General features: G+C 40.8%; 1 protein-coding gene across 1 annotated transcript; it reads right to left on the bottom strand.

Annotated features, from left to right (window-relative positions):
* Window positions 1–1,803: 1,803 nt before the first annotated feature.
* LOC104446330 (ankyrin repeat-containing protein BDA1) lies at window positions 1,804–8,283 on the bottom strand. Its single transcript, XM_039313197.1, has 3 exons — window positions 8,255–8,283; window positions 3,411–4,044; window positions 1,804–2,947 (listed from the first exon to the last, which is right to left on the bottom strand). The coding sequence occupies exons 1-3, from the start codon at window positions 8,266–8,268 to the stop codon at window positions 2,078–2,080; spliced, it is 1,518 nt and encodes a 505-aa protein (XP_039169131.1). The 5' UTR covers window positions 8,269–8,283; the 3' UTR covers window positions 1,804–2,077.
* Between the last annotated feature and the right edge of the window lie 11,883 nt (window positions 8,284–20,166).

Here is a 20,166-nt window from a genome sequence, read left to right as displayed (position 1 = left end):
TAAGTAGAACAAAGAACGAGGAATCACGATACAAAATGTCATCCATGCTGTCGTTCCTTCTCTTTCATAATTAAGAGCTTGCATTTGTGCATCCACCTTATTATTATAGGAATCGAGGGAACCTATTGGAGAGATGGAATAGATGTGGTTAAGTGAAGCTAAACTCACTTAGGTTGTCGATAAGCAAAACAGAAATTTAATTTGACGTTGTGGCTTTTGACCTTTTATTGTTATGGCTCATCATCCTGTGTCGTGAAACTAAGGTGTCAACTGGTGAGATTGAATAGGAGCTGAGATAGAAGGCAAATCAGAGAGTTTAAGATGAAAATTGTTGATACAGATTTGAGCTCAAGCAACTCGACCTCCATTAATGGAGGTTGCAAGGAATGCAAAAGAGAAAGAAACTAAGGAAATATAAAAAGTATTTTTTTCTATAAAAGAATATTGAATTGAGCGGAAGAGAGACATGCACACGTGAAATTGACATGCAAACCTTTAGTGGTAATATTGGATGAATACTTTAGGGAGCTAAGATTCAAGTACGGAGTAAGAGTTGATGATTTTTTCATGAGAGAGGGTTCAGGCCAAAATAAATATTCCATTTAAAGTTTATGTATTTTAAAGGAATTGGACTTTTTTTTTTTTTGGTAGCATATACCCGTGTTTCTCATTGGCAAACCTCATTTATCATAGAGGCAATGTCTTTTCTCCTTAGTTAACTCTTTTCAGTGGAAATATAGTCAATGTGCAGGCCAATTGCCTCTGTGACTTTTTCAAATGATTACCTTCTGTGACTGTCACTAATCTCACACTTTTCTTATCTAATTTTCATATGAAGGATAATTATTCTATTCTATCCGTGACCCAAATCCTATCGAGATGCTAGCAGGTACAAAATCTCTCCACACAAAATGTGTCGCAATTAAGCATCACGAGCCGTTCAAAGATTTGTTCACAATCAGAGTTGAGCTCGTAATTTAGGGGAAGACAACCGGCCTCTTTATCTCTAAACCAAACACCTTAGTGCTAGATTGGGTTTGTTAACTTTGAAACTCTTCGCGTGGGGAAATTGGATGAAAGTTAATTTTGTACTCCTAAAATTGTGGAATGGACGGCACTTATGAAAGCACCTTTCTCTATGGTTGACGGAGCACATAACTAAGTACCATCTTTTTGTGAGGGGAAAAAAATGAGATAAGTTCATATGCAATCATGACATGAGACTCGTTTTATATTATATTATAGAGACAGATGGTCTATTTCCTTTGACGTTTGAAAAGCTCGTGGATTTACTGGGTGTTCTTTTTTATAAGTTTATTAGTCTACCTATTTTAAAGCCCTAATTCACTTAAAAAGCATCAACTTTCAATTGGATCTCAATTCTATTTCCAACATTTTTAATTTTATAAAAAATCATCAATATTCATGTTTTTACCAAAAATATGGCCCCACATTAATTCTCCATCCAACGTTGCTGTTAAAGTTTAATGTACCAATTTTATATGCACTTCGCTCCCTCAATGCGTCATTGATGAATTTGCAATTTCAGCTCAATTAGATCTTCTTAATAGAAAAACCTTTGTTCTTTCTAGTTCCTTATGTTCTATTTCTTCTCCTGCTTCCTTCTTTGCCACCTCCATTATGTTCTTGTTTCTAATTCCTTGCTTGATCTCCATTAATTCTTCCACCTGCTCTAGCAGAGAAATTCATTCTCAACCTCACAAAGATGTTTTACATCATGGCCAATCCATCCGAAGCAGCAAAGACCAAATGAGTACTTAGAACAAGACTCACGAAGCCACATCTCAAAATCTCGACCATTATTCATGAAGTTACAAAAGTCATATAAACTCATAACACAATTTATTAGGGAGATATAATACAGTGGCTCACTTGCAAACATTGCACACTCAACTACAGAGAATCAGGGACATCAATCTAATACCTGACCTCATCAAACAAACTCCAATTCTATGCTTCTAAAGGCTCGCATGTCTTAGCTCAACCCCAAGGAAAGAGAAATACCACCATCATTGACAACCAAGACTTTAGTCCTAGTTACTATTGCACAAACAGCTCAAGAATAGAAACAGCGTTTCAAGAAAATTTCTAAAATTTCTAAAATTTTCACCAGCCCCTTTTGTATTAGTAGAAGAAAAACTGCTATCATAAGAGGCAACACGTGCAGGACAGTGGCTACCGCACCACCTGTTGATGTGATCAGCAGGGATAACGTGAAGCAAAAGTAAGTTAGAACCATTGCGATCATAGATACCATAATCAGCCTGAAGAAGTACCGTTCTCGGTTCTTTTGGATATTTTCGTCTTCTTGGTTCTTTTTGTCTTGTGGGTTCTTTTTTCCTTGGATCATTTTGGTGAGGCAAATGATTATCTGGATCGACACCAAGAATCCAAATGTGTTGCCTCCCAGGAAAATGATGTACACCAAGCCTGCACCATAAGTTATATTCTCCTTGGTCCCGGGTGGAGGGGGAAGGGGGGGAGGAATGTTCTGGGGTGCCCCGGAAGTACTATCGGCCTTGTTATCTTGTACAACGCTTGGAGGCTGAAGCACGGATTGGTAGGTCGCGTTGGCGATGAGCCCGGCAACAACCAGCAAGGCTTCTTGAGTCCAGTCCGACTTTCCACCATCGTTGTTTGATTTTTTCGATGTCGAACCTAGTAATGATTGAGAAGCATTTGTCCCTGGTTCCCCATCTGATTGATGACCGTTACCTGCCTCGATATCATCGTCGTCCCCCGAGACTGGTCTTGAAGCTCCGTGTTTGGCTCCCGCTCGTACGAGAATTTCTCTGATCTCTCTGTCTCGTGCTCCCCTTCGCAAGGGAGTTGAGACATCTAGTGGCGTCAAGCCACTCTCGTTCGGGGCGTTCACCTCCACGACCTCGTACTCCAGAGCATGCCCACGAAGCAGGAAGTCGACCACCTGCAACTCTTTCCCATCTTTGTTTATCCTCATTGATTTTCAGACATTAAGGATGCGCATGAAAAAATTTCTGGAACAAAAATTGATTTCTAGCCAGAAATTGATTTCAATAGAAATTGAGAAGTTAAAAATTTTAACTTCTAATTTCTTCTTTAGATCTATTTATGGAATAGAAATTTGTTCCAGAAATAAAAAAATCAAATTGCGTTACTAAATAGATTTCTGTTTCAAATATGTTTTGAGGAACAAAAAAATAGATAAATAGAGAAGTAGAAATTTTATCATGCGCGCCATAAGATGCTGCGGATTTTTTTTTTTTTTTTTGTGCATAGACAAAACATCTTATATTCCCGTGATGATCAAATAAATTCCTTTGCATGGAAGATTTTCGCATATAGTAGGGATACCAAATTAATACCCTCACTGAAGTAATGCACAAAGAAAAGTGCGATAAAAGTCTTGCCTCGAAATTTTTGCTAGTGGCAGCGAGATGCAAGGCAGTGTTGTCTTTGTGGTCCTTCAAATTGATCACGTGCTCCTTCTTGTGCTGCTTCAGATGCTCCACCAACTGAACCAGCACTTTAAATCGGTTGTTCTTCACGGCGAGGTGAAGTGCGGTCTCCTTCCGGGCAGTTGTCTTTTCAACAGACTCAGGTGAAGTGGATAGCAGTATCTTCATGACATCGACCTCCCCGTGGATGACGGCATAATGCAAAGGGATTCTTCTCTCCCGTCCCTCCATGGAGCACAGGTGTGTACCCACTTTCAAGAGCTCCTCCGCGATCTCAACATCACCACGAGCTGCCGCGATGTGCAGTGGGCTGAAACCACGCGGGTCCACTTTTTCCGCAAGCTTTGGCATATGCTTCAGGAGCTCTCGGACGAAATCCAAATGGCCGCCCACACAAGCGACATGCAGCGGTGTGTGGCCGGCTCCTTCTAGAGCCATCTCCTCGAGGATTTGCTCATTGCTGTTGATCAAGTCATTCAGCTCATGGATATTGCCCTTTCGAGCTGCTTCTAGCACCCTTCGCTCCATTTGATCGGAACTAATAATGACCTCTCTCTCTTCTCGGGACACCTCTGGACTTGGACATCTATTAATCATTGATCCATTTTATAGAGTTTCCGAACATCGAGAAATTCATTAGTGAATGATGAAGTAAGACTAGCAACAGTAAAGTTCCATGCACATAACCACTTATGATAACCCAACTATTCAATAAAATATTGACAATATCAAAGTACAGATCCAACCAAGTAGAACCACGTGTTAAAGGATAACCAGCATTGGAATCGTGTGACATTGGTTTGTGGCCAAAGGTCAATTTTTTTGGTCATTGAATGGTGTTGACATCTGAATTTTGATTAATCATTTAGTAATTAATTGCATAAAAATTAGGGATTAATCTTTAACCCCTAAAAAAAAATAGTAGAATTGCATTTCATGTAGTTGCATTTGCATCGGTACCAAAAGGCAACAAGAAGCAGGGGCTCGCGGTCGATTACATGCGCGAAAAGGATGGTCTTTCTCCGCTGGTCTGAACACGCAAAAGTGTGAAAAAAATGAGGAAAGAAGTTCTTTGCACGTCCGTTGTCTCTCCCTCATTAATGCATGCGCATACGTGCACAAATTCGGCGAAGCAAAATGAGCCCATGATATATTATATAATATGCCCTATCAAGTGTAGGTTATCAGTCTTGGTGAAGCAGCGAGAAATTTGCTGAAGAAAGAAGCAATAACAAGCAAGAAAAGTCAAAAGTTGCGGCAATCCTATAGAAGGGAGGGACAAGTAGCCGCAAGCATGAAGCAAAGAAAAAAAAAGAATCCATGAGCGTCCACTTTTTCTCTCCCTCATTAATGCATGCACATGCATGCGCAAAATGAGGAAGACGTGAGAAGATACGCAAGAGAAAGGGGTCACAATTTTATAATATTTTATAGTGTGTTGTTGCAAGGAATTCTCTCCTTCCTGGAGAGCAAATCGGCTGGGGAAGAAAGTCAAAAGAAGGGGCACACATTATAATATATTATAGCAGCTAGTGGAGTCTTCAAGAAACAGGGAACAGGGAAGTAAGGTTCAACTTGCTAACTTGTACGTGGACGTGAAGAAAAGGCTGTTCTCAATTCACACTGAAGTCGACGGCAACGTGAGGCGGTAAAGTCTGAGCCTATAAATAAGGCTTAAGAGTGCAAACGAAAGAGAGGGGGAGGCCAGAGAACACAAGAAAAATCTATGAAAAGGCCCGCAGAGAGACATACGGACGAGTGAAAAAAAGAAGAAGAGATTAAGAGAGATAGAGAGTCTCGTTAGAGAGAAACCGAAGGTGAAGTCAGGGAGAGAGCAGAACGAAAAAAGTTCGCGGGAGGGGCTTCTCTTTCAGTTAAAAAGAGAAGAATAGATTAAGAGAGACTTTTGTCAGAAAGAAACAAAGAAAGGGGGGTACTCAGAGTGCAGCAGAAAAGGAAAATCTGCTGATAAGACGAGAGAGGAGAGAGTGGACGTAAGGGAGAAAGAAAAGAAAAAGGAAAAAATCAAAAAGAACTGTTCATCTTCCTCGCATCTTCGCTTGTCGCCCGAGCCGCCGGCTCGCCTCGCCGTTCGCGCAACCGCCTCACCGGCAAGCCTGCGCCACCGCCACCGCAGCAGCAACTCAAGCCGGTCGCCGCACCCCTGCTGCTCGCTGCCGCCTTGCGTGCCGCCGCGCGCCTACCCGCGAGTCGCCGGTGACCCAGCGACCAACGCCGCCCCGCAGCAGCCGAGCTGTCGCCCTGCTGCACCTTCACCTGCTGGTCACCGCATCTGCTCCGCCTCACCCGCAAGCCCGCGTCGTCCACTGCGCCTGCAACCTCCTGCGACACCTGCTCGCTGTGCCATCTCCACCCGTCAGTCGCACCTTCTCAGCCGCGAGCCCGCGCCGCCGTCCTCGAGTTCCAGACGCCGCCGTTTGCCTGTGCTTCCGTCTGTCCGCCACCGCTGCGATCCCGCGCCCTCGCCGTGCAACAAGCAATCAGCCTCACCGCGCCGCATCCGTGACCTGCAACCCGTCCGCTGCTGCTGCATCGCCGCATCTCTGCCCGGCGCCAGCATCTCCTTCCAGCGAGCTCCGAGCGCGCCACCGTCTTCGCCCGAGCACTAGCAGCACCATCCCGGACACCTGCAACCAGCAGCCACCTCTGCTCGTCGCCACCACCGCAGCAACCGTTGCAGCAGCCCACCTGAACGCCGTCGCTGCTGCTGCCCGCGCCGCTGCGACACCTGCAGCACCTTCGCCCAACGCCTGCACCCATAGCCGTGCCTCTGCTCGCCCGTCACAGCTCCTGCCTCCGCCGTTGCCTGTGTCCTACATCGGCAACGCCACCGGCCTGCTCTGCCCTGACGTCAAGTTCCAGCTCTACAAGCCATCCATGAAATCCCCAGCAATAACGGCGAGCTGCTGTCCAAGCTCGAACCGGACCATTCTAAACTGAGAAGTTGCAGCATCGGCGAATCACTGTTCTTCTAAGTCCACCAACGTAGAGAAAGGGGCGGCACATAAAGAGCAAAATAAAAAAAAAGGAATAAAAGACCACTTTCCTTTTCTTTGCAGGATATTCACGTTGGCTGGTGAATGCTTTCAACGAGGACTTTCCTTCCTCGTAAATTCTGTGTTGCAGGTCATCCCTTGCCTTTGGAGAAAGACGTTTCCTGCTCGAACCAAACACTGCAGCTTATCCCAAGCCACCCGTAGAGCCTCTGGCGAGCAACTGAATCGCAGGTCCCCAAGTTTCGTGGCCGTGTAACCGCTGTCATTCGTGAGTCCCTTGTTGCCGGTCCCGTTTTGGAAACGAATCATCAAAAACTAGGTAGTTTTCTTGAACCAAATTAGATAGACTTATTTTATCTCTTTATTTGAAATATTTCTAGATGCATGATTGAAATCCCCGACTATCACCTAATTCGCAACCGCACAATGATTTTTTATTTCATCTATAAGACTTTAGATGGAATAATTAATCACGCGGGAATAAAATTGATATCTTGGTCTTTAAGGCTTAAGATCAATTTATTGATTTTATTAGCGAAGCAACCACGGAGGATTTTGTGTTTTTTTTAATTGCTTTATTTATTTCAAAAAAAATACAAAAAAATTGCATTTGCATTTCATGTAGATTAGAATTGATTTTCCTAGATAAAATTACATGATAAAATAGATAGCTTTTTTTTTTTAAAAATGCATGTTTAGATGGCATCTAGGTTAGATAAAATCTTTTGAATTAAATTGCATGATGAGATAATTTTCTAAGTTGAGATAGGAGTTAGATTAGTCTAATCCTAACTTAAAATAGATAATGTCTCGCTTTAGTTAGATTTTTTTATATTTTAGCAATTACGAATTTTCATTAAAAAAAATCATGCGCATGTCATGTAGAATTAGGTTCATGAAATGCACGTCATTTAGTAATTATTGCTAGGTTCATTTAATTAAAAATTGCTCGTCATTAAAATTAGGCCATTTGGTTAATTTAGATTGCACCTTAATTATTGGACAATTTTCATTTCGAATTTCATGAAAAATACCAAAAAGAATTGTCTTAGAATTAATTTTATTCTCTAGGATATATTGCATGCTTATTAAGAAAACGCAAAAACATCGCATTAGGCCATATTATCATGTCATATTATTCCATGTTAGATTAGTAGCATGTATTGCATATTGCATGATTTTTATTAAATAAGTGAAAACCAAAAAAAAGAAGAAGAAATTGCGTGTTAATTAGAAATCATATCTAGGATTGTTGATGTAAATTCCGATCTAACACTGCAGATGCTTTCGTTGCTATGAGGTAAGTCCTGCAATTTATTCATCGCTTTCTTGGGTGTTAAATTGGTGGTTTGCGCACCCGCATGAACACCTCACATGTTAGGAAGTTAAATTAAAATCAATCCAAAACTGCCTGTAAAAACATTTTTGAAAATAAAAGAATGGTACCGAAAGGGCATTAGAGAAATCTAGTGTAACCAAGTCCCCGAACTCACAATCTCTGGTTCGTAGAAGTGAAGTAATTCTCCCATTACTTTACTTGGGTTTCTAATCGACCCACCAAAAATAGATTAGTGGCGACTCCATGATAAACATTATTTGCATATTAAGAACTTGAACCTAAGTCTCGAATTGGTATGGGCTTGGGAGAGCCCGAGTTAAGTATAGGCTTAACAATCCATTAACCTAAACCGTAGGTGGTGCACCTGAAATTTAGGTCGCGACAAATGGCTTTTTAAATACATCAGAAATTAAAAAGCTGGAAAAATCTCAAAAACTCACCTCAAAAAGGGCATTTTTCTCAAAGCACCTCCAAGATCATTGTTCGCCTCATAGGAAGTTCTTTAATTGGTGATTTCGTCTCAATTGAAACACCCTAATCTCGCCGGTGGCATAAATCTTCGCCTGACGACGACTGCCTGCATGTCACATGCCATTATTTGCGCCATGGACAGGGACCATTTTTTCCCGAAAGAAAATGCCTCCGGTCCTTCCGCTCTGCCTCCTCAGCCGTCCGTGCCACTCCCTGACTTCAGCTTCATAACAGAAGATTCGGTAGAAGAAATTTCTTTTATTTTTATCAGTAGAACGAGGAAATACATAGTACAAGGATTTTAGTACTTCATTTTTAAAGTAGGGCAATTTTATTGTCCTCGAATTCTGAAATGAAACGGCACCTATGGAAGTACATTCCTATGTCGTTTCGTTTTATGATATGAGGGCAGAGAGCATGAACATCTCCCGTCGGCGGGAGTGAAGTCAATGCCAGGGTCTTTGTAGACCAAGTTCCATCATTGTCGGTAGCATGACCCTAGGATAACGTCATAGTCATGACCCTAGGACAACGTCACTTGCCTCCATGTCATTATCATATGAATTGATTTACGAAGTTCCATCTTGTAGAAGCATCAAATTGACGAGTTCCTGTAGACAAATTATTGAACTCCTTTGGGACCCTCGTATCATAATTTCTTTGCTTTACATATATGTAGGGCAGCCATAGGCGTATTTATATTCATGTCGATGTCTATGTCGTTTGATTGAGAATGCATGTAGTTTTCATATAATGGCATTACTTTTACGTTGGCACTAGCCAAATTGGATATCACGTCCTTAGTCTTGTCTCTTATTATTATTATTATTATTATTATTATTATTTAGTTGTTTTAATTATTTTTCCATAGACTCTTTCATAGGGGTGTCAAAATAATCAGAAACAAACTGAATAGTTTGGGTGTGCATTAATTTTTAACCGAATAGTGACCCATACCAATTTGGTTTTCTTTGTTGTAATATTAAGAAGAATTTTAGCGACAAAGGAGAGAGATTGAATAAATTGTAACGTTAAAAATGTTATGGAAGGCGAGGAATCGAACAATGAAATAGATAAACTAAGAAAATAAATTAGACATCAAATTTATGTGATTAGGTCGTAGAAATTTACATTTATGGAGAAAGCAACAATAAATTTTACTATAGACCAAACGATACAACGAAGATTATATAGTTGAGTTACTCAAACACTCAGTATTTTCCAAATCTCAATTGCATTTAATAATGCACGCAGTATTTAGTCTTGAATTCCTTGCTAATTAATCTCTCAATCTCACCAAGAAATTCACAAATCTTATCACAAGATTTCACGGCTAGAAATACTAACTTAAAAAATGTAATTTACGAGTTTCCTTTTCATGTCTTCATCCACCAAGCACTTGTAGACAAACGACCCTTCAAGTCTTCTCTCTTGCTCTGGACATGGACTCCACCACGAAGACCACACTGCTTTCGATCAACAACAGCGTGCTCTTGCAGAAAAAAGAACAAATATATATAATATAATATGCATGGCGCGTACTGTGGCCAACTTCAACTCGGAATAGGAAACTTTAGAGTTTCCTATTTTGTTCCTCGGCCGACTCAGGCAGGGAATTTCCGTGTTTGTGCCCGATCAATAAGCCCATACTTCTTTGAAAATCAATTTCCACAGTCAAAGTCCAAAAACTCTCTTGGACTCAAACGTGGAAGTAACAGGCCAACTCCAACTCTTGAAAAACAAACTGGTCGTGTCCTGCTTTGCTCGATTTCGTACATCCATAAATTATTATCTATTTTGAACAGTTTTATTTAATAGGTTCAAATTCAAGATATATTTTAATAAAAAAATAGGGCTGATTTTCAGTTTGGTTCTGTCGAACGAAATTAAAATAAAAATAGTTATTTTCTCATTATTTGAATTGAGCCAAAAATGCACGATCATTCAATTCGGTTCATTTTATGGTTCGGTTTTGACATCCTACTCTTCTAAGCCCATTCATATTTATCATGGGTTGACCAAAAGAGTCAACTTTTGATCCCTGTTTATCTTACGGATCAAATTTCTGTTCTTTTTTTTTTCTCATTGAGATTCTGAGCGAATATGTTATTTTGTGAAATGCTATCCTCATCCGTTTTAACAAATTGTGATTTCATATAAATATCTTCCTAAAGATGTGGGACATCTAAAGAGGCAGCATACCCATCCGATGTCGCGTCCGTCAATGCTAATTGTTGGAAGATACGCAGAAGATAGGAAAGTTTAGCAAATCATGTCAAATTGTAAATTGATATGTAATATTGTCTATCTTAGGCCTAGAAAGATAGGGATAATTATTTTCCTTTATTATTTCTTTCTTTATAGTTAAATACAATGTATTCTGCTCAGATTACAATATAGAGAAATACAGAGAAATCACTACACTTCTTCCTCTCGATTTACCTTTCCCTTCATATTTTGACATGGTATCAGAGCTTTGAAGACTCTGACATTGCTTCCACTCCATCTCTGTTGATTGCCTAGAGGAACCCTATCCTGCAAAAGGGTTGCCGAGAGGAATCAAATTCTTTTGAAGGGATTTTTTTTGGTCAAAATGAACCCACCAGAAAACCAACCAAAGAATCTCACCTCCAATCCAGATGAATCAATGTCAACGACTCCTTAGACTTCCAGTACTATTTCTGTGACCGAACAACAACTCAGCCAGATCCAAAATCCACATGCGTCTTGGCAGAATGCTCCGGCTCAGTTTAATCTGGGTTAGCCATTTTCGGCGTATCCCTACCAATGGATGCCATATCCATGGATCCCAGGGATGAATCCAATCACATCATCGCCGGGTAATATACCGAGCGACGGAGGTCTACTAGCCAATATTGGGGCAGACGCGACCATCGGCCTGGAGCAGACGGGCGGATCAAATTTTTCTGGAACAAGATCTCAGGAACAATCTGGTGCGGGACTTCAGGGACAATCCCAAGGAATACCACTTGGTTTCCTTAATTTTCCTTTCGCGGCCGCCATGGGACGACCAGAGCCCCGCGACGTGCTCTATGTTTCCACTTCCGACGGACCGGAGTTGCGGCTCATCAACCACCCTCTCACGGGTCCAGAGAATTACTCAACCTGGGCACGAGAATTTCGACAAGCCCTAATCACCAAAGATAAAGAGGGTTTCGTCGACGGGACCGTTCCGATCTCGACCAACGAAAAAATGGGAAAACAGTGGAGAAAATGCAACCAATAAGTCAGAACATGGATCGGCAACTGCATCAATCCAGAAATCGCGGCTGGGTTACCACCAACAGAAGATTCAAAAATAATTTGGGACAGCATCCGAGAAATGTACGGCAAATTGGATCGGGCAAAATTTTTTTCGCTCCATCAAACGCTCAGCGTACTGAAGCAAGGAAACACATCGGTGACGACGTGCTTCAACAGGCTTTTAGCACTTTGGAACGAGTTGGAAGCTGCTGAAGAAAAACTGGAAGGGTCCGAATCAACCCTCCAGCAGTACAAGGCTATCAAAGACAGGGAGAAAGCAACTCGGTTCTTACTTATTTTGAACGATTCGTATCTCACCTTCCGATCATAGATCCTGGCGATGGAACCAGTGCCAACCCTCGGCCGAATCTTCCAGCTTGCGGTGCAAGAGGAGAATCAAAGGCTTGCCTCGTCGGATAGCAAGATCTCCGAAACCCTAGCGCTGGCGGCAAGAGTTTCGAAGAAGGAGAAAACCCTAGATCGAAAAGGAGGAGAGAACAGGGAGCAGCTAGGGTTCGCGGAGAATCGAGGGGTGCTAGGTTTCGCAGATAGCAAGCCCTATAAATGGGGCAGCTCGGACGGCTCAGATCGAATGCCGCGATCCGACGGCTCCAGAGGCACGCGAGCTTCGGCTGATCTAGACGGTGGAGATGCGTCCGTTTTAAGAGGATCCAACGGTCCTCAAAATCCGAAAGGATATGGGCCAATTTTTCGAAATAAAGGCAAATTATTTTGCGATTTTTGCAAGCGGCCCCACCATACAATCGATACCTGCTGGAAATTACATGGCAAGCCTGGAGAAAAAGAAAAAAAAAGGAAAAGAAATATCTGCAGCAGCCTATCAAATTTCAAGATCAATGAATTATGCTAATCAGCCTATTACACATGGGGAATATCAAGCAACTTATGCAGCTTTGCGAAATTGGATGTCAGAAAAAGGGAAGCAGCTTTATAGGTATTTCATATTGCCGGCAAGTACTATTTCTAGAAATACCGGATTATAGACTCAGGAGCTAGTGATCATATAGCATGTGATAGAAGATTATTTTCTACTGTTAATGAAGAGTTAGAAAATCCTGTCACTGTGCAATTACCCAATGGAAGTGTTGCCTATGTCACTACAACAGGAATGGTGAAATTTAATTCCCATATTGTCTTTACCAATGTCCTCTATATTCTGGATTTCCAATTTAATCTGGTTTCAGTGTCTAGAGCCTGTAAGGACAACTCCTGTCGAGTACTTTTTAACATTGATACATGTCTGTTTCAGGCCCTTTCGACTGGGACATTGATGGGCTGGGGTAGCCTCTCTGAAGGATTGTTTTTCTGGAAAAGCTTGCCTGCAAATTTTAACTTTCCTTGTAATAAGAAATCATTGTGTAACTCAATTTCCAATGATAGAAATTTCCTTTTGCACTCCAGATTGGGTCATAGTTCTCAATTTTCTTACCCTCATTGTCGAATTTGCCTGCTTGCAAAGCAATCGCGTAATCCTTTCCCTTTAAGTCAAACTCGTTCGAGAAATATCCTTTCCTTACTGCATATTGATGTCTGGGGACCCTACCATACAATGAATCATGATGGGTCTCGTTTTTTCCTTACCATTGTGGATGATCATTCCAGAGCCACCTGGATTTTTCTTATGCAGTCTAAAAGTCAAGTTGTGTCCCACTTGAAAACCTTTCTTTCCTTATCCAAAACCCTGTTTGGAAAACCTGTGCAAAAAATAAGGACAGACAATGGGAAGGAATTCTTTAATCATGAATGTGCGGATCTCCTTTCATCTCAAGGAATTTTACATGAGAGCTTCTGTATTTATACACCACAACAAAATGGAGTGGTGGAAAGGAAGCATCGTCATCTCTTAGAGGTTGCCAGAGCCTTGAAGTTTCAAGCTTCTATTCCAGATACATTTTGGGGGGATTGCATATTGACTGCTGCTTATTTAATAAATCGAATGCCGACCAAAGTTCTGGATGGACAATCTCCTTTCCATATACTTTTTGGAAAGAAGCCTGACTTGAGCCACTTGAGAGTTTTTGGCTGTCTATGCTATGCTGCTATTGTCGGGCCCAAAGATAAGATGGGTCCACGTGCTCGCTACTGCATATTCATGGGATACTCTACCTTACAAAAGGGATATCGAATTTTTGATCCAAGTACTGGAGAATTTTCTGTCAACAGAGATATTGTATTCCAAGAAACTATTTTCCCTTTTGTCCACCAGAACAAAAGTGACACTGAGCCAGGGCATTCCCCAACTTATTCTGCTGACGATAGATTTGCAAGTTCAAGATATATATTTATTCCTCCGTTGACAGAAACACAACGTGTTTTCAACTCCATCAACAACACAACACCTTTAGAGGAAGCCCAGGATGAAAGACTGAATGATAATGAGATTCCTTCAGATCTACCTATTCCAGATTCACTTCCAGACTCACTTCTAGTGGAAATTCCAGAAAATACATCTTCATAAGATGATCCACCTAGACGTTCTGGACGTGCTACTTGACCTCCTACCTGGACTAAAGATTATATATGTGGAGTCAGGAATTCACCAGGTATTCCTTTTCCAATCTCCTCTTATGTTTCCTTCGATTGTTTATCCCCAATGCATCGATGTTGCATTGCTCGTATTTCTGAAGAGCAAGAACCATCCAACTTTCATGAGGCAAGCACTGATCCACGATGGCAAACAGCAATGGAGGCAGAATTGAAAGCCCTCATGGATAACCATACATGGGATCTTGTTCCCTTACCTCCACATCGTAAAGCAATTGGATGTAAATGGGTCTACAAGATCAAATATCAAGCAGATGGATCGATTGAACGATACAAGGCGCGACTTGTGGCTAAAGGCTTCACATAGAAGGAAGATTTCGATTATCACAAGACTTTTTCCCGCGTGGCCAAGGATGTCACAGTTCGCTCTTTTCTCTCTATAGTAGCTTCTCACGATTGGTCGTTACATCAGATAGATGTTCATAATGCCTTTCTCCATGGTGATTTAGACGATGAGCTATATATGGAAATACCTCAAGGTTTACGGAGACAGGGGGAGAATAAAGTATGTCGCCTCCGCAAATCCTTGTACGGACTCAAGCAAGCATCCAGACAGTGGTATGCGAAATTTGCTGAATCACTAATAGCTGCTGGTTTTCAACAATCCAAATTTGATTATGCTGTATTTACATGGACTCAAGGTACGTCATCTATCTACTTGATGATATGTAGATGACATACTCATTATGGGGAATGATGAAATAGCTATCAAAGGCCTTAAAGGATACTTGCATTCTACTTTCCATATTAAAGATCTAGGATCGCCAAAGTATTTTCTTGGGATTGAAATTGCTCGATCTAGCCAAGGAATCTCTCTCAGTCAGAGAAAATTTGCATTGGAGATCATTTCAGAAGCAGAATTATCTGGGTGTAAGCCAGCTGTAGTGCCTATTGAACAAAATGTCAAGCTGATAACCGCTGATTATGATGTTGAAGTGCCTCAGGAGGCAGACCCCACTCTCAAGGATCCCTTTGGTTATCAGAAGCTTGTCGGGAAGCTCATATATTTGACTATGACTAGACTAGATATAAGTTAAGCTGTGCAGACACTTAGTCAGTTCATGCATAAGCCAAAACAGTCTCATATGAATGCCGCACTGAAAGTTGTGAGGTACTTGAAGAAATGTCCTAGTCTTGGGATTCTTCTCTCTAGGAAGTGTGACATGAAAATGATCGCATACTGCGATGCATATTATGCAACCTGTCCTATGAGCAGAAGGTCAATAACCGGTTTTTGTATCAAATTGGGGGATTCTTTACTTTCCTGGAGAACGAAGAAACAACCAACTGTCTCGTTGTCTTCGGCAGAGGCAGAATATCGAGCCATGGCTAAAACCACATGTGAAATAGTGTGGTTGAGAGGGTTACTTTAGGATCTTGGAGTACAGGTCAAGGGACCAACAAGATTGTTCTGCGACAATGATGCAGCTCTCAAACTTGCATCCAATCCTATCGTGCATGAGAGAACAAAGCACATTGAAGTAGATTGTCATTTCACCCGAGAAAAAAACCAGGAAGGGATGATTGAGACACAAGGGATTGGAACGCAAGAACAACCGGCGGATGTCTTCACCAAACCTCTGTGTCAAAAACAGCATGCGTATCTCTTGAGCAAGCTAGGCGTCTTGGACATCTACAAGCCACTAGCTTGAGGGGGAGTGTTGGAAGATACGCAGAAGATAGGAAAGTTTAGCAAATCATGTCAAATTGTAAATTGATATGTAATATTGTCTATCTTAGGCCTAGAAAGATAGGGATAATTATTTTCCTTTATTATTTCTTTCTTTATAGTTAAATACAATGTATTATGCTCATATTACAATATAGAGAAATACAGAGAAATCACTACACTTCTTCCTCTCGATTTACCTTTCCCTTCATATTTTGACACTAATCCTCATTTTTAGTTATTAGACGACACAAACTACTATGAAAACATAACACATTTCAAAAAGGTTCAATAGAGTTCACAGTTGAGCAAATCTCTCTTATCCATTTACCGAAGGAATTAGCAGTGGCCATGGACGATGAGAACTCCACCGATGAAATGGCATAGCTTGCCCTCGATTTAAATTGTTTTGCAATTTGTACAAGGATGTGCCAGTAGTTTAATGCCTTGATTGTCTTTTGACCCACCGAAAGAAAATTATCTATAGAGCCTACCGCAAGCCCATCTAGGCCACTGGTCATATGGAGTCCATGGCAGCACTCACACAATTAATGATTTTAGATGATGTTAGTCTACATTATCTGTAGTAGAAACGTGCATAGTTAATGCTTTTGCTGATACTGAAGCCTAGCCTGAACTTATCACTTGCTCACTCTAGGCTTGATACATGGGTTCAAACTGTAACAAATTTAGTTTTGCACCCCTTGCTTAGTGGCTGGTGAGGGTTAGCCAGTGACCGTTGTTGACCTAGAGTTGAAAGGAAAAATGAAAAAAAAAATAGTAAAAGAATTGGAAAAATTAGAAAAATTATTCACATCAGTATGGGTATTGCCGCGTAGAATGTTCAGTGTCCGCATAATCAGTTTTAGATTAAAATTAGCTGAAAGGATTACATTAATAATATCAAAAGGTTAAGGACCACACTAGTTAAATTGAAAGGTTTAGAATTGGATTGATAATCATATAATGGTTTATGAATTTTTTGGTAATTTTCTCATTAGTCTTGAGGACGAACATAATAGCAACTGCCAAAGCTTTTGCATCATATTTCACCCCCACCTCTCTATAGAAGCGAGCATCCAAAGTTTTAGAGGTGTTGTTAAAGACCTCACATTCAAATTCTTGGGTTACTTGTATTGATTTCAGAGCAACCACAGAGGACGACAAAAAGAAAGAGCCAAGTAGGCCTAATTTTTGCAAAGGAGTGTCACAACCTTCTAGGAGATGAACTGCCAGGGAAAGGCTAAAACGGGAATGAAGGTTTTCCTATCGAGGAAAATGCTTGCGTTTTGCATAGGCTCTTTCAAGCCCTACCAATCACAACCTAGTACTAAATGGCTCGTGAAGTCTCTTCTTATAAAAAAAAATTCCATTACTTATTGGAAAGTCACGAATCTTGCTCCTTTGATGGTGCGGATTGCTAAATTTTAGTCCTGAATTGTGCGTCAAATCCCATCCATCCTTGTAATGCTGCCATGGATGCGTCCATATTCCTTCACCATTATGTACAATTCCACGGCCAGCTCATTCCACAAGTATGAGCTTCTTGATTGTTTCCCTTAATTTCCTCTCCCCTCAGTTTTTCCTATCGGCTTTTCTTGGTTGTATTGCCTTGCACATGAACGTCCAATATTCGGCCGAGTGTCAATTTTATTCCATATTACTTGATAAGTTCCGTCGATTTTTCTCTCATTATCTTCACAATTTCATTCCAGCAGCCCGAACTTTCCACAAACTTTATGATTTCTTTCCATTATTTTGTCCGTTTTCACCAATTTGTCTCTCAATCGCGACACTTTCATTTCCTGCTTTTACCAATGCTACCGTGAATGTGTCCACATCATTCACTATCATTTTCGTCTTCTTCTCTTTCCAAAATCCGCTTGATCTTTTGCTGATTTTGCCTCCCACCGGCCATATCTTCGAGTAAAAATATTCCATTGATTTCTCCTCTTGTCTGGCCACGATCTCTTTCTTGATATTGCCTCCTCAAATCATGTCAAAATAATAATCCATTTCATATTTCGTGGGCCTGATTTTCTTCGGGATCACTTAGCTTCTTCAGTCAGAGCAACATACGATTTTGCTCATGCGATTTTCAATCATGGGTCGGCCAAAATTTGCTGGAGAATATCTCCTGATTGATTGGTCTCTTTCCTTCTCGTGGATAACCGGCTGTTCACTTCTCCCTCTTGATCTATTTATCCATTTTCTCACATCATGGGCGAGATTCATAATCGAGCACATTCCGAGGACATTTGCTAATCTATGTGTCAACTGGGAGTATTTCATGGCTTCTTGCATTCAAGCATAATGAGGCTAGCTCATATGAAATTACTAGGGAAAATTGTCAAAAAAGTCTTAAATATATTACACTTTTATTAATTCAGTTATAAACCTTTCAATTTCATCAATTCAGATATAACTCTATTTTTACTAATCGAGTCCATCTAACCACTTTTAATTGGAATTTACTGATGTAGACGGCCGATGTTGATATGGCAATTTTTTAATGATATTTTAATAATGTTTGAATTTATTGCTTTTTTTCTTTTTCTTTTTTCTTTTTCCTTTTACTTTTCTTTGATTCTTTTCTTGGGGGAGCTTGGAGTTTGGCCAGTGATGGTGGCCGACCGACCCTCACTGGCGACAGGTAATTTCCGGTCAAATTAAGACTAGCAATAGCAAAGTTCCATTCACATTACCACTCGTGATAACTCAGCTTTCCAGTAAATAATGACAATATCAAAGCACAGATCCAACCGGTAGGACCACGGATTAGAGGAACGCCAGCATTGAAGTCGTGTGGCATGGGTTTGTGGCAGAAAGTCAGTTTTTTTTTTTTTTGTCGTAAAATGGCCAAAGGAAGCTCGAATACTTCTCAAAGCACCTCCGTGATCGGTGTTTGCCTCGAAATAAGCTCCACAATTTGGTGAATTTATCTCAATTGAACCCCCAATCTCACCAGTGACACTGATGTTCGCCGGACTGCTTTTGCGTCGCGTGCCATTGTCCACGCCATGAACGGGCGTTTTTTGTCCGAAAGAAATTGCCTCTGGGCCTCCCGCTCCACTTGCTCTTGTCCGCACCACTGTCCGTCGCCAGCTACATAACAGAAAATTCAGTAGAAGAAATTTCTCATTTCTCCATTAGTAGACCGAGGAAATATACATTATAGGGACTTTAGTACTTCACTTTTTTAATGAAGGGCAATTTTATTGTCCTGGAGTTGTGGAATGAAACGGCAATTTTATCTTATATTTCTTTTTCTGGGGTCAGGTGTTTTGTTTAATCTTAGGAGGGCAGAGTCTCTAATGTTGCCCGGCCGCGGGAGTGAAGTCAATGCCGTGGTCTTCGTAGGCTAAAACTGTTATGTCATAGTCATGGCCCTAGGATGGCGTCACTTGCCTCCACCACATTACCACGTGAATCGATTCCCCGGGTCGGAAGCATTCGACTGTGGAGTCACTGGATACAAATTATTGAACTGCTTTTGGACTCCCAAGTCATAATTTCTTTGTTTTATGTATATGTGGGGCGGCAGTGGGGCGTATTTGCATTTGTTTCGTTGTCTATGACTTTTGATTTAGAATGCATGTCGTTTTGATATAAGGGTCTTCTGTCATTTTCAGAAATGCTTTTCTGTTGGCGCCAGCCAAATTGAAATATCATCAGATCCCTTTAGGGTCTTGTGCCTCTTTATATTATTATTATTATTCTTTTCAGTTGTCGTTTTAATTGCTTTTCCCCTATACTTTTCCATATAAGTGTCAATAGTTGTGTTTTTTTGTTGGCGCCAGCCAAATTGGAATATTATCGCATCCCTATAGGATCTTGTGTCTCTTTATATTATTATTTTTTTTCAACTATCGTTTTAATTGCTTTTCCCCTAGACTTTTCCATAAAAGTGTCAATAGTTTTGTTCGATTCAGATTTAACTCACCAAATGAACATTATCAGCAAGCAACAAGCGCATTTAGGCCACTGATCATATGTAGTCCATGGTAACCACTCACACAATCAATGATTTAGATTATATCAATCTACATTATCTATAGTAGGAATATGCACAAGTCATGCTTTTGTTTTGGCCCATATATATCGAGCCTGCTCACTCTAGGCCCAATACACTAGAATAGACTATACCAAACTTAGGCTTCACGCCTCTCGCCTAGAGATTGGTGAGGGTCAATCGATGACCCTCGCCAACCTAGAGTTGAAAGGAAAAGAAAAGAAAAGAAAAGAAAAGAAAATTCATTAAAAAAATTCAGAAAAATTTTATAGAAAATTTGGAAAAATTATTTATGTTGGCACCAATTTAGCCACATAAAACAGTCGATATACACATAATCAATTTATTAGCAAAATTGGCCAAAAATACTA

Source organism: Eucalyptus grandis, chromosome 5 (assembly GCF_016545825.1).
Source record: "Eucalyptus grandis isolate ANBG69807.140 chromosome 5, ASM1654582v1, whole genome shotgun sequence".
NCBI classification, from domain to species: domain Eukaryota; kingdom Viridiplantae; phylum Streptophyta; class Magnoliopsida; order Myrtales; family Myrtaceae; genus Eucalyptus; species Eucalyptus grandis.
This window is presented reverse-complemented; position numbering and strand designations above follow the sequence as displayed.